General features: G+C 37.7%; 1 protein-coding gene across 36 annotated transcripts in view; it reads left to right on the top strand.

The window, feature by feature from the left end:
* Positions 1-15,822, top strand: part of ATRX (ATRX chromatin remodeler) — a 285,229-nt gene that overhangs the window by 258,364 nt on the left and 11,043 nt on the right. For all 36 annotated transcript variants that reach the window (XM_077989480.1, XM_077989473.1, XM_077989477.1 and 33 more), the window contains 4 exons: positions 9,076-9,225; positions 10,090-10,215; positions 10,959-11,054; positions 11,542-11,670. In XM_077989480.1, the coding sequence (XP_077845606.1) occupies positions 9,076-9,225; positions 10,090-10,215; positions 10,959-11,054; positions 11,542-11,670 (501 nt within the window). The remainder of the gene's footprint in view (positions 1-9,075; positions 9,226-10,089; positions 10,216-10,958; positions 11,055-11,541; positions 11,671-15,822) is intronic.

The following is a 15,822-nucleotide window of genomic DNA, read 5'->3' as shown; positions in this document are numbered from 1 at the left end:
GTTTCTTTATTTGCTTGTATCCTCTCTGATTTCTCTGAGCAGTGGTTTGTTGTTCTCCTTGAAGAGGTCCTTTGCTTCCCCCTTGCTAGCTGTATTCCTAGGTATTTTATTCTCTCTGTAGCAATTGTGAATGGGAGTTTATTCATGATTTGGCTCTCTGCTTGCCTGTTGTTGGTGTATAGGAATGCTAGTAATTTTTACACATTGATTTTATATCCTGAGAATTTGCTGAAGTTTCTTATCAGCTTAAGAAGCTTTTGGGCTGAGACAGTGAGGTTTTCTAGCCATAGGAACATGTCATATGCAAACAAAGATAATTTGACTTCCTCTCTTCCTATTTGAATACGGTTTATTTCTTTCTCTTGCCTGATTGCCCTGGCCAGGACTTCCAATACTATGTTGAGTAAGGGTGGTGAGAGAAGGCATCTTTGTCTTGTGCCAGTTTTCAAGGGGAATGGTTCCAGCTTTTGCCCATTCAGTATGATATTGGCCATGGGTTTGTCGTATATTGCTCTTACTATTTTGAGGTATGTTCCTTCAATGCCTAGTTTATTGAGAGTTTTAAACAATGAAGGCATGCTCAATTTTATTGAAGAAGTTTTTTGCATCTATTGAGATAACCATGTGGTTTTTGTGTTTAGTTCTGTTTATGTGATGAATCACATTTATTTATTTGTGTATGTTGAACCAACCTTGCAATCCAGGCATGACACCAGCTTGCTCGTGGTAGATAAGCTTTTTGATGTGCTGCTTGTTGCATTTTGCCAGTATTGTATTGAGGATTTTTTTGCATCAATGTTCATCAAGGATATTGGCCTGAAGTTTTCTTTTTTTGTTGTTGTATCTCTGCCAGGTTTTCATATCAGGGTGATGCTGGCCTCATAGAATGAGTTATGGAGGAGTCCTTCCTCTGTAATTTTTGGAATAGTTTCAGTATTCAGCTCCTCTTTGTACCTGTGGTAGAATTCGGCTGTGAATCCATCTGGTCCTGGGCTTTTTTTGGCTGGTAGGCTATTTATTACTGCCTCAATTTTGGAACATGTTACTAGTCTATTCAGAGATTCAATTTCTTCCTGGTTCAGTCTTGGAGGGTGTGTTTGTCCAAGAAATTGTCCGTTTCTTTTGGATTTTCTAGTTTTTGTGCATAGAGGTGTTTATATTATTCTCTGATGGTGGTTTGCATTTCTGTGGGGTCAGTGGTGATGTCCCCCTTGTTTCTGATTTTATTTGATTCTTCTTTCTTTTCTTCATTAGCCTAGCTAGCAGTCTATCTATTTTATTAATTTTTTTTAAGAAATCACCTCCTGAATTCATTGATTTTTTTTTTTTTAATGGATTTTCCATGTGTCTGTTTCCTTCAGCTCAGCTCTGACCTTAGTTATTTCTTGTCTTCTGCTAGCTTTGGGGTTTGATTTCTCTTGGTTCTCTAGTTCTTTTAGTTGAGATGTTAGGTTGTTAACTTGAGATCTTTCTAGTTTTGTTTTTTTGTTTGTTTGTTTTGAGATGGAGTCTTGCTCTGTTGCCCAGGCTAGAGTATAATGGCACGATCTCAGCTCACTCCAACCTCCGCCTCTTGGGTTCAAGGGATTCTCCTGCCTCAGCCTCCCAAGTAGCTGAGATTACAGGCGCCTGCCACCACACCTCGCTAATTTTTTTGTATTTTTAGTAGAGATGGGGTTTCACCATGTTGGTCAGGCTGGTCTCAAACTACTGACCTCAAGTGATCCACCCACCTCGGCCTCCCAAAGTGCAGGGATTACAGGCATGAGCCACTGCGCCCAGCCTTTCTAGCTTTTTGATGTGGGCATTTTAGTGCTATAAATTTCTCTCCTAGAGATTCTGATATGTTTTCTCTTTGTTCACATTAATTTCAAAAATCTTCTTGATTTGTACCTTAATTTCATTATTTATCCAAGAGTCATTAAGGAGCAGGTTGTTCAATTTCCATGTAGTTGTATGGTTTTGAGTGGATTTCTTATTCTTGAGTTCTAATTTGCTTGCGCTGTGGTCTAAGAGACTGTTATGATTTCAGTTCTTTTGCATTTGCTGAGGAGTATTTTCCTATTATGTGATAAATTTTAGAGTATGTGTTGTGTGGCAGTGAGAAGAATGTATATTCTGTTGTTTTTGGGTGAAGAGTTCTGTAAGTATCTATCCGGTCCACATGATACAGAGCTGAGTTCAGGTCCTGAATATCTTTGTTAATTTTCTGTCTCAATGATCTAATATTGTCAGAGGGGTGTTAAACTCTCCCACTATTATTGTATGGGAGTCTGATTCTCTTTATAGGTCTCTAAGAACTTGCTTTATGAATTTGGGTGCTCCTATATTGTGTGTGTATATATTAAGGATAGTTAGCTCTTCTTGACGAATTGAACCCTTTACCATTATGTAATGCCTGTCTTTGTCTTTTCTGATCTTTGTTGTATTAAAGTCTGTTTTGTCAGAAACTAGGATTGCTACCCCTGCTTTTTCCTGTTTTCCATTTGCTTGGTAAATTTTCTTGTGTCCCTTTATTTTCAGCCTGTGGGTGTCTTTGCACATGACATGGGTCTCTTGAAGACACCATACCAATGGGGCTTGACTGTTTATCCAACTTGCCATTCTGTGTCTTTTAATTTGGGCAGTTAGCCCATTTCCATTTTAAGTTAGTACTGTTATGTGTGAATTGGATCCTGTCATCATGATGCTAGCTGGTTATTTTGCAGACTTGTTTGTGTGGTTGCTTCATAGTGTCACTGGACTGTGTACTTCAGTGTATTTTTTAGTGGCTGATAATGGTTTTTTCTTTCCATATTTAGTGCTTCCTTCAGGACCGCTTGCAAGGCAGGCCTGCTAGTGATGAATTCCCTCAGAATTTGCTTGTCTAAAAAGGATCTTATTTCTCCTTTGCTTGTGAAGCTTAGTTTGGCTGGATATGAAATTCTGGGCTGGAATTTCTTTTCTTTAAGAATGTTGAATATTGGCCCCTAATCTCTTCTGGCTTACAGGTTTTTCGCTAAGAGGTCTGCTGTTAGTCTGATGGGCTTCCTTTTGTGTAAGTGACCTGGCCTTTCTCTCTGGCTGCCCTCAACATTTTTTCTTTCATTTCGACCTTGGAGAATCTGATGATTATGTATCTTGGGGTTGATCTTCTCATGGAATATCTTACTGGGGTTCTCTGCATTTCCTGAATTTGAATTTTGGCCTGTCTTGCTAGGTTGTGGAAGTTCTCCTCGATGATATCCTGAAGTATGTTTTCCAGCTTGGTTCCATTCTCCCTGTCAGTTTTAGGGACCCCAGTCAGTCGTAGATTTGGTCTCCTTACATAATCCCATAATTCTCAGAAGTTTTGTTCATTCCTTTTCATTCTTTTTTCTCTATTCTTGTCTGCCTGTCTTATTTTAGAAAGATAGTCTTCCAGTTCTAAGATTCTTTCCTCACCTTGGTCTCTTCTGCTATTAATTGCATTGTGAAGTTTGATTGCATTGTGACGTTCTCGTGTTGTGTTTTTCAGCTCCATCAGGTTGGTTATGTTCCTCTCTAAACTGACTATTCTTGCTATACGCTCCTGTATTGATTTATCATGATACGTAGCTTCTTTGCCTTGGGTTAAAACATGCTTTTTTAGCCCAGCAAAATTTGTTATTACTCACCTTCTGAAGCGTATTTCTGTTACTTCATCCTTCTCAGCCTCAGCCCAGTTCTGTGCTCTTGCTGGAGAGGTGTTGCAGTCATTTGCAGAAGAAAAGGCACTCTGGCTTTTTGAGTTTTCAGCGTTTTTGCATTGATTGTTTCTCATCTTTGTGGGCTTATCTACCTTTGATCCTTGAGGTTGCTGCCCTTTGAATGGGTTTTTTTTTTTCCGGGGCCTTTTTTTTTTGGTTGTTGTTGACATTGCTGTTGTTTTCTGTTTGTTTGTTTTTCTTTTAACAGTCACGCCACTCTACTGTAGGGCTCCTGTGGTTAGCTGGGGGTCTGCTCCAGACCCCAGTTTCTTCTGCCTCTCCCGCACCTGCAGGAGGCGGCTGGCGACCCGCACTGGAAGATCTCACCCAGTCAGGAGGGATGGGATCAGGGACCCACCCAATGAAACAGTCTGGTTGCTTCTTGGTAGAGCAGGTGTGTTGCACTGGGGTTTTTTCCTCTGTACCACCTTTATTCTCCATAGCCAGCAAGCTGGAATGGCTGATTTAACGGAAGCACAGAGATGGCCGCTGGCCCTCCCCTGGGGAGCTCCCTCCCATGGAGATATCAGATCTCTGTCTGCAGGAGTGGGTCGGGGCCTGTCACATAAACAGTCTGGCTACAATCTGGCAAGGCGGCTGCAGTATGCCTTGTGGGGAGCGGGGGCGGTGCTCCTGGCTGGGTGATCTGCACTCTCCACAACGGACAGGCTGGAACAACTGAGTCCCCAGAAACCACAGAGATATCAGCCGCCCCTCCCCGCTACCCCCAGCTCCCTCCCAGCGAGAGATCAGATCTCTGACCCTGCATAGTAAGTCCTACTCAGTTTGGAGTGGGTCCGTCTGGTTAAAGAAGCGGTCTAGCCCCCTTATCTGGCAAGGCCACTGCACTGTGCCATGGGCGGCCCCTCCTCCTCTGGGCTGTGCCCACTCTTCACAGCTGGCAGGCTGGATTGGCTATTTCCCCTGAATTGCAGAGATGGTGACCGCCCCTCCCCCTGGAACTTGGTCTTGTCTCAGGCGGACTTCAGCCCTCTGCTGTTGGCTAGCTGGATTCCAAGTCTGTGAGGTGCGATGGAAATGGGGCCTGCCGAGCCATGCTGCTTGGCTCCCTGTATTCAGACCCCTTCCTAGGGATGTATATGGATGGATTTTATGCCTTGGCAGGGATCCCGTGGCAGGAGTATGCAAAATTCCTGGGTCTCTGTGTGCGCCTGAGCTGCTGTTTTGCCGAGCCTCCACACAGCTCTGTGTATCAGACCCAAGATCCTGGTGGAATGGGTTCACAAGGGGATCTCCTGCTCCACATGTTGCAAAGATCCATCGGAGAAGCCTGGCTTCCTGAGCGGGTTGCACACTCACTCACTGCCTTCCCTGGCTGGGGATGGGAGTTCCTTTTGCTCCACGTGGCTCCTGGATGGGCCATAGCCCCCCCGCACCTTCTCCTTGCTCTCTGTGCTTTTTGCCTATTCAGTCCCAATGTAAGAACCTGAATATTTCATTTGAAGGTGTTGGATTCATTCACCCCTTTTCATGCCTCCCTGTGAGTGCCACAGACCACAGCTGCTTCTCATCAGCCATCTTGCCATTTGTCCAATTCCATTTTTATGCAAAGGGGTGTGTGTGTGTGTAAATGTGTGGAGGAATACATAACAAATGTTACTGGTAGTTATTTCCTGGTTTTGTAATTGGATGTTAGTATTGTTTGCATTTTGTTTTGTTTGGTTCTTTGAAAAGAGGGATTACAGTAGCCAGGATGGAGGTAATGTTTTAGGCAAAAAATCTGAAACTTTCTAGGATAGAAAACAAACAAATTTACATGTACTTTTCCTGTGACTTACATTGGCATTTCAGTTGACTAGCAAGTCAAAAGGAAAGTTATTGCATGGTTAAAGGCTGAACCTTCACCATAACCTGACCTTAGACAGTCATGTCTGACTTGATAGGATAGGTTTTAAATCTAGAATTAGTGGAGTGAATACATTAAAGGGGTTTAGAAATGACGTTTCTCAAAAATAAGTATCTCCTGAAGATGCAAATGGTAAAACAGTACGTGGTATTATTTTCAGGTATAGTATAAGCATGAACTGGCCTTTCACAAGTTTGTCTTGAGACTTGTTTTTTCAGTTTTTATGTTTTCTTTCATTAAATTAACATGCTTGTTTTAAAAAGTTCAAAAAGTACAAAAGTGCAGGCCAGGTTCAGTGACTCATGCCTGTAATCCCAGCACTTTGGGAAGCCGAGGCGGGTGGATCACTTGAGGTCAGGAGTTCGAGACCAGCCTGGCCAACTTGGTGAAACTCCATCTCTACTAAAAATACAAAAATTAGTCAGGCATGGTAGCGGGTGCCTGTAGTCCCAGCTACTCGGGAAGCTGAGGCAGGAGAATTGCTGGAACCTGGGAGGTGGAGGTTGCAGTGAGCACCACTGCACTCCAGCCCCGCAACAGAGCGAGACTCTGTCTCTAAATAAATAAATAAAAGTTAAAAAGTGCTAAAAGTAAGAAAATAGACGTAAGTTCCCCCTCCCCTGGAATCTTTCAGTGAATTATCTTTTTTTACCTAAGGGAATAGGTCTGGGAAGTAGAGGAACTATAAAGAAAACAGACATTCTTTGTGGTGTGATGGAATCATCACTGCATAGGAGCCAGGAAATTTAGTTTCCAGTCCCAGGTAGTCCTTAGCTGTGTAATCGGAAAAAGTTACTTTGCCTCTCTGGGCTTCAATTTCTACTAATTCCATGATGATACATTTGGACTTAGAAATTATAGAATGCTAAGGACTGACTTAATAAAGCTTTCCTGGTATCTCAGACATTTTTTAAAAGGCTGTATATGAGTTTGTGTATATGTTTATGTGTATATGCGTTTCTGGAAAGGCTTCCCTCCAACCATTAAAGACATAATTAATGTTATAAATTGTGGTGTTTAGAATTGAGAAATAAATACCGCACTTGACAGTGTTTATTTCCAAAGAATTGGGTGTTTTCATGCTTTTGTTTATTCCTGCTATTTTCATATCATCCTGTTACACACGTGAGCAGAGAGTGTATCATCCATATTTAATTTACAGTCATAGCTAGACTAAGTTATTATCCAGTGTTATTGAAAGAATCAGTGGCATAGATAGAAATGAATTAGTTCCTAGTATACAGTTTTCTTGGCCTTTCTCTCATCCAGATTGCTTTCTTAGAGAAATGAACTGATCTGACTATGATTAAGATCATTTATTGCTACACAGAAGTAAAATTAGAGATTATCCATAGAACATTTTAATCTTGTAATTTATTTGGTGTGTTGTAGAACAGCTGACTTTTCTCATTGTATTTGGTAAATGTACTAAAAATGTTAGTCAATGTTATCTGGTTTTATTATTTTATCTGTCTCTTGAGTCGTGTTTGGCATGTATGTGTTGGGGGAGTGAGCGTAGGAGTTACACATTTAAGAAAGCCCTATCTTTTAGTAGAATATTGGCCTGTCTTCCTGCCTGCCTGGTCAGTAACAGTGGACTTTGGAGATTGATCTAGTGATGATAAACCTATTGTATGTGGCATAAGCCAGAGAAGTCAGCTTTGATCACAGGTTTCTACACTGGCGTGAGAGAGAAGCATTTAGTTAACATTTCAAATTTCAAAGTAACTAAGCCTGTTAGCATCCATGTATTCTACCAGTAGACTTTATTGGGTCCTCTCATTTGTATGGTCTTTTATTGTTTTTTGTTTTCAACAAGGGAAATAGCACACACATACATCTCAAAATGGATTATACCTGTTGTAATCTCAGTATTTTGGGAGATCAAGGTGGGAGGATCACTTGAGGCCAGGAATTTGAAACCAGCCTGGGAAACATACTGAGATCCTATGTCTACAGAATTTTTAAAATTAGCCAGGTACAGTGGTGTGCACCTGTAGTCCTAGCTACTCGGGAGGCTGAGGCAGGAGAATCACTTGAGCCCAGGAGTTCAAGGCAGCAGTGAACTGTGATCAAACCACTGCACTCCAGCTTGGGTGACAACATGGGACCCTATCTAAAAAAAATAAAATAAAATAAACAAGAATTGTAAAGTCTCTATTATGGTTATATCTATTAAGAAAATCAGTTCTGTTAAGAAAGGAAATAATTGTTGAAAAATGTTTATTGGGGTAGCAAGATAAAAAGTTGTTTACAAGATATTAAATATCAGAATATTTGGAATTAGTGTATTTGCTATTGTATAGAAAAAAAAAACTTAGGGCCTCATGATTTGAATTTTTCATCTTGAGTTATTTAATACACATTTGAGTTCCTACCACTTTTTGGACCCTATACTCAACGTGTGTAAAGGCATAATTATTTTCAAATGTGGGCTTTGTCTATGCAAAAATTTATGAGTGCATTAAGCATCACTAGATGCAGATTAAATTTGAATTCAGTGTGCTATATATGTACCTCCACTACCTTCATTTGATCAGTAATTATGTCCCTTCACTAAATTCACACTCAATTTAGAAAGCGTGTTCTAGGAAAACTTGTTAAAAGCTATGGAAAATCCTTCTGTAAAGTGAATTAATTTGCCTTTTATAGATCCAGGTTTTCTTATGTGATTTCTTAATGAACAACTTGTGAATATTTTAAATTTATTAAAAGTAACGTATCTGTAATTCACGTTAAACCCCCACCCCATCTATCTTTGTGTCTCACTCTCACAGTCATAATTACACAGAGCAGGAGTTTAGTGTTCTTACTGAGTATATAAATGATCCCAATTTTTTATAATCTTAAAAGATTGGCTTAAGATACCATGATTTCTTTAAAATATATATACTATGATAATAAATCAAAAAATGTATCAATTTAAATTTGACCCATGGGTCTTTACAGTGTAATTTAACATTTGACCTTCCTGCAGTTGAAGTATAAGGGCTATATGTTTCAGTTAAACTGTCCTATAACTGTTTAGATTAATTTAGATTAGATTTTTGTTAACATAGTGGTTGGCAGCTAAAATGATTGTGAAAATAAAGTTGTTTATTATGTATAAATAGGAGTAGCCTTGATTTCTAGCACAGGCATCCAATATCATCACTAATTTAAGCAGACTTATGTTAGCATTTATCAACTCAGAATTAAGCACAAAATAAAATGCATGTGAAAAAAAAATGTTAAGTTGGTGGAAGGACCTTGAAATCTGAAAACTAGTAATTAAAAAAAAATTGAATGCCTAAAACATACTGTATAAACATGAAAGTCTTACATAAGAGACTGGTGTTACATGTTTTGTTGCTGTTTTTTAGGTAATCTGTCATATATATCAGAAATATATATGTAGCAATCAGGTTTTAGTTTCTAGTACAGTTGACCATAGAACTATGGAGGTATTATACTATCCAGAGGGGAAAAATAATTGTCTCTTATTTCAACCCCTCTAAACAGGATACCATACTTGCAGAACTCCTTCAGATACATAAGGAACACATTGTAGGATATCATGAACATGATTCTCTTTTGGACCACAAAGAAGAAGAAGAGTTGACTGAAGAAGAAAGAAAAGCAGCTTGGGCTGAGTATGAAGCAGAGAAGAAGGTAGTTGATGCAAAATGCGTTTTCGTTTTTGTTATGTTAGTGATTTGAAAGAGCAATGAAGAAGAAAAGGGTCACATTTGAAACAGGTAATAATAATATAGTGGGTTTTAGGAACACAGTCCCCAGTTACAAGAATCCCTTTATGGGCTGGTTTCAGCTACCTTTGGTGGTAGAGTAGGAGGAGGAGACAGAAGAAAACAGTTTACACTTAAAGAGTAGTAACCCCATTTGTGATTAGTATTTGTTGAATTGAGAGATGAGTGGGAATCCATATATTTAGCACCACGAACCTCCCATCAGTACCCTCTCTGTAGTAACAAACATATAGGAGCTTAGTGTTTGGAGGTTGTAGTAAATGTAGCTTTGCATGTATACCATGAAATCTAAATTTTGGCTGAATATCAGAACACAAAAATATTTCATTATTAGAAATTAATGCCATTTGCTCCAGCAGCAGCTTTATTTAAGATCCTTCTATGTCTGTTTTAAACATCAACCCACTTGAGCAAAAGTGTGCCTGAGCATGAGAAACCTTATCCTAATACCTGAATCCTTTTCAAACTCCTAACTTATTGTACCAAACCTCTTTAACATTAATGTGATGTTCAGAGTCTCATCAGAATTCTTTTGAGTTGCCCCCATTCTGTGGGAATTATCATAAAAAAAAAGTACACCTTTAGGGGTTAAAACTTTCCATGTAATAAGATCTTGGTTTCGGGTGAAAAGGGTGTTTTGTTTGTGTGTGGAAGAGTGTTAATAATTTCCTGGATCTGAGAATGTGGATTCTTTTCTAAACCAGTAGGTGATGTAGAATTTCAAGTTTTAAATCACAATGTGAAAAGTGCGTAATTTTTTTGTTTTTAGGGACTGACCATGCGTTTCAACATACCAACTGGGACCAATTTACCCCCTGTCAGTTTCAACTCTCAAACTCCTTATATTCCTTTCAATTTGGGAGCCCTGTCAGCAATGAGTAATCAACAGCTGGAGGTGAGTTGTGAAGTACAAAAGTAGTTTAACATGAATTAAAGGCAGTTTCAAGTGCCTTGTTGTTGAGGGTTCATTCTCCAAAAGATTACCCCTGAATAGACCAATAAATTTTTATTTTATTTGTTGACTGTTTTGAACCAACATAATGTTGTAAAATGTGGTTTGTTCAGAGCACAAAGGAATCAGTTGGTGAATTAATGTAGTTTGAATTATTTTAATTAAGAAACAATAGGGCTGCTGACTGGCTTGGGAAGTAGCACCTTCTTCAGTTATAAAATATTTATAATAAATTGCTATCTTACTGTTTGAAAGTAAGATAAATATACTCATTAATTTCTATTCAAGTGCATTATAGATGTACAATTAAATATATAATGCCCAATATTATGAAATAAATGATTTAAAGCTAGAATCAATTGTAAATTAAATAGGAAAGATTGGATTTTTATTATACCAATAATGACTTAATTGAATCTGAAACACATTATAAAATGTGCTTATGGATTCATCTAAATTATTAAATTATTGGTGTGATAAAACTCAAACTTTTAATCTTCCTAACAAGACTCTTTGAGCATTGGTATGTTTTATTCCACTTTATTGATACTGAATTTTTCTGTTCTCTTCAATTATTTAAAGAGTTTTAAAACCAACTGCTATAAATTGGCAAATGGAAGGATTCCTATACTTTAACACTATGCTGTCTTTCTGCCTTATATAACTTATTTCTTGCATTCTTCTAGGACCTCATTAATCAAGGAAGAGAAAAAGTTGTAGAAGCAACAAACAGTGTGACAGCAGTGAGGATTCAACCTCTTGAAGATATAATTTCAGCTGTAGTAAGCTAATTGGCAATTGTCTTATTCCAACCTCAAATTTGTGCCCTCTACCCCCTACTGCCATTTTTAAAAATTTTTAATTGTTTCCATCTTATAAATTGATTTGCAATAGTAAAATACTGGTAAAATGGATGGATAATAGTGCCAAACGGTAACCCAGCAATTTTACATAGATGTTGGCACAAAAGAGAAATGGATAAAATGTAAGAATTGAGAAATCAAACATGGAAATGTATGCATTGTTTACATAAACATTTTAATTACCAATTGCACAAATTAAATCTAAATTATTGTTTCATTCCAGAGATAGCCAGCCCAGGTATAGCAGTGAACAACTTAATACCCTGTTTTGCATCATGCTTTTCTTTAGAAAAGAATAAAGGAAAGCGGGGGGGACCTTGGAAAATCCCAAATATCTTAAAATACTTTAATTATTTTTTCTTCAATTGTACAGTAATAAGGAGTAAATAGAAAATTTTTCTTTTAGTGGAAGGAGAACATGAATCTCTCAGAGGCCCAAGTACAGGCGTTAGCATTAAGTAGACAAGCCAGCCAGGAGCTTGATGTTAAACGAAGAGAAGCAATCTACAATGATGTATTGACAAAACAACAGATGGTAAGAATTCTGACTTCTGACTATTTCTAGGTTATGTTTAATTTTCTTGAATTTATAATAATAAGTTTGTATGACATCTACATCAGTAATTATTCCTGCTATGGAGGGATGGATAGTCATTGATAATTCTGGAAGAAATGTAAAAAACCCAGGAATGTCAAGTAAAAGTAATATATTTTGTTACAAAAATGCAACAGCTACCTAAATGGGAATCCTTGAAGTTTACATAGGATCTAGTCCATATAATTTTATTTCTCATATATTCTGAACATCTACATAGGAATTTTTGCCAGAGTTTTACCACATTTGCCATTTGTATTTTATTTAACTTTTAATTTTTGTGAGTATATAATAGGTATATATATTTTTGGGGCACATAAGGTATATTGATACAGGTATACAGTGCATAATAATCACATCAGGGTAAAGGATATCTATCACCTCAAGCATTTATCCTTTCTTTGTGTTATAAACAATCCAGTTATACTCTTCTAGTTATTTTTAAATGTGCAATAAATTATTTTTGACTGTAGTTACCCTGTTGTGGTATCAAATACTAGATCTTATTCATTCTAACTATACTTTTGTACCTATTAACTAACCATCCCCCATTACCCCAGTCCCTGCTACCCTTCGCAGCCATTCTATTTTCTATCCCCATTCAATTGTTTTAGTTTTTAGCTTCCAGAAATAAGTGAGAACATGTGAACTTTGTCTTTCTATGCCTGGCTTATTTCACTTAACATAATGATCTCCAGTTCCATGCATGTTATTGCAAATGGCAGTACCTCGTTCTTTTTTATGGCTGAATAGTACTCCATTGTGTATATGTACCATGTATTCTTTGTTCATTCATCTGTTGGTTGATACTTAGGTTGCTTCCAAGTCTTAATATTGTAAACAGTGCTACAATAAACATGAGAGTGCAGATACCTCTTCAATATACTGATTTCCTTTCTTTGGGGTATAGACCTAGCAGTGGGATTGGTGAATCATATAGTACCTCTATTTTTAGTTTTCTGAGGAACCTCCAAACTGTTCTCCATAGTGCTTGTATTAATATACGTTGCTAACAACAGTGTACGCAAATTCCCTTTTCTCCACATCCTCACCAATATTAATTATTGCCTGTCTTTTGGATAAAGGCCATTTTAACTGGGGTAAGATGATATTTCATTGTCTTTTTTGTTTGTTTGGTTGGTTGGTTTTCTAGAGACAAGGTCTCACTATATTTCCCAGGCTGGTCTCAAACTCTTGGTCTTAAGCAATCCTCCACCTCAGCCTCCCAAAGTGTTTGCATTACAGGTGTGAGGACCATGCCCAGCCTCTCATTGTAGTGTTGATTTGCATTATCTAATGATTGATGATGTTGAGTACCTTTTCTTGTGCCTGTTTGCCATTCATATGTCTTCTTTTGAGAAATGTTTGCCCATTTTTAAATCTGATTATTAGATTTCTTTTTCTATGCAGTTGTTTGAGCTCCTTATATATTCTGGTTATTAATCCCTTGTCAATTGGAAGGCTTGCAAATATTTTCTCGCATTCTGTGGGTTGTCTCTTCGCATTGTTGATTGTTTCCTTTGCTATGCAGAAGCTTTTTAACTTAATGGTATCCTGTTTGTCCATTTTTTCTTTGGTTGCCTGTACTTGTGAGATATTACTCAAGAAATCCTTGCCAGTTCAGTGTCCTGGACAGTTTGCCCAATGTTTTTCTGTAGCGGATTCATAGTTTGAGGTCTCAGATTTAAGTCTTTAATTCATTTTGATTTGAATGTTGTATATGGCAAGAGATAGGGGTCTTTTTTCATTGTTCTGTGTATGGATATCCAGCTTCCACAGCACCATTTATGAATGAGACTGTCCTATCTCCAATGCATGTTCATGGCACCTGTGCCACAAATGAGTTCACTGGTGTGTGGATTTGTTTCTGGGTTCTGTCTTCTGTTCTCTTGGTCTGTGTGTCTGTTTGTATGCCAGTACCATGCTGTTTTGGTTACTGTAGCTCTATAGTATAATTTGAAGTCAGGTAATATGATTCCCCCAGTTTTGTTCTTTTTGCTCACTACAGCTTTGCCTATTCTGGGTCTTTTGTGGTTCCATGAAAATTTCAGGATTTTTTTTTTTATTTCTGTGAAGAATGTCATTGGTATATTGAGAGGGATTGCATTGTATCTATAGATTGCTTTGGGTATATGGACATTTTAACAATGTTAATTTATCCAATTCATGAACATGGAATATCTTCTCATTTTTTTGTACCCTCTTCCATTTCTTTCATCAGCATTGTGTAGTTTTCGTTGTAGACATCTTTCACTTTCGTTAAGTTTATTCCTAGATATTTAATTTTGACTGTGGCTACTGTAAATAGAATTATTTTCTCAATTTCTTTTTCAGATTATTCACTGCTGGCATTTAGAAATGCTGCTGATTTTGTATGCTGCCACTTTACTAAGTTTGTTTATCAGTTCTAAAATATTTTTGGTGTAGTCTTTAGGTTTTTCCGAATACCAGATCATATCATTTGCAAACAGGATAATTTGACTTCTTTTCCAACTGGAATGCCCTTTATTTCTTTCTCTTGTCTGATTGCTCTAGCTATGACTTCCAGAACTATGTTGAATAACAGTGGTAAAAGCTGGCGTCCTTGTTGTGTTCCAATTTTTAGAGGAAACCTTTCACTTTTTTCCCCATTGAGTATGATACTGGCTGTGAATCTGTCAATATATGGGTTTTATTGTGTTGAGGTATGTTCCTTCTATAACCGGTTTTTTGAGGATTTATATCATGAAGGGATGTTGAATATTATCAAATGTTTTTTCAGCATCAGTTGAAATTATCATATGGTTTTTGTCCTTCATTCTGTTATTTGATGTATCACGTTGATTGATTTGCATATGTTAAGTCATCCTTGAAGCCCTTGGATAAATCCCACTTGGTCATGTTCAACACCTTTTTAATGTGTTATTGAATTGTGTTTACTAGTATTTTGTTGCGGATTTTTGCATGAATGTTTATCTCAGATATTGCCCTGTAGTTTTCTTTTTTTGATGTGTCTGTCTGATTTTGGTATCAGGGTGTTACTGGCCTTATAGAATGTGTTTGAAGTATTCCCTCCTCCTCTCCTTGTCACAGTAGTTTGAGGAAGATTGGTATTAGTTCTTCTTTAAACGTTTGGTAAAATTCAGCAGTGAAGATATTGGTTTCCAGGCTTTTCTTTGCTGCAAGACTTTTTATTACAGCTCTAATCTCGCAACTTGTTACTGGTCTGTTTCAGATTTTGGATTTCTTAGTGTTTCAATCTTGGTAGATTGTATGTGTCTTGGAATTTATCCATTTCTTCTAGGTTTTCCAATTGTTTGCATGTAGTTTGTCATAGGACCCTCTAATGCTCCTTTGAATTTCTTTGGTATCAGTTTTAATATCTACTTTTTGATCTCTGATTTTATTTATTTGAATCTTCTTTTTTTTTGAGACGGAGTCTCGCTCTATCGTCCAAGCTGGAGTGCAGTGGCCCGATCTCGGCTCACTGCAAGCTCCACCTCCTGGGTTCACACCATTCTCCTGCCTCGGCCTCTCGAGAGCTGGGACTACAGGCACCCGCCACCACGCCCGGCTAATTTTTTGTATTTTTAGTAGAGACGGGTTTCACCATGTTAGCCAGGATGGTCTCGATCTCCTGACCTCGTGATCCGCCCGCCTCAGCCTCCCAAAGTGCTGGCATTACAGGCATGAGCCACTGCGCCCAGCCCCTTCTTTTTCTTAGTCTGGCTAATGGTTTGTCCATTTTGTTTATCTTCTCAAAAAAACCAACTTTGTATTTATTTCTGCACTGATCTTTATTATTTATTTTACTAATCTGGGGTTTTGTTTTCTTTTGTTTTTCTAGTTCTTTTTAAGATGCGTTGGTAGGTGTTTAATTGAAGTTTTTTTTCTTTTCTGATGTACGCACTTAGAGCTGTAAACTTTTCTCTTAGTAATGCCTTTGCTGTATCCCATAGGTTTTTGTATGTTGTGTTTCCTTTATCATTTGTTTTAAGAAAATTTTCAATTTTCCTCTTAATGTCTTATTTGACCCACTGGTCATTCAGGAGCATATTGTTCAATTTTCATGTGTTTATATAGTTTCAAAAATTCCTCTTGTTGTTGTTTTCT

This window comes from Macaca mulatta, chromosome X (assembly GCF_049350105.2).
Source record: "Macaca mulatta isolate MMU2019108-1 chromosome X, T2T-MMU8v2.0, whole genome shotgun sequence".
Taxonomy (NCBI): domain Eukaryota; kingdom Metazoa; phylum Chordata; class Mammalia; order Primates; family Cercopithecidae; genus Macaca; species Macaca mulatta.
The sequence above is the reverse complement of the archived record's forward strand: the minus strand, read 5'-3'. Positions and strand labels throughout refer to the sequence as shown.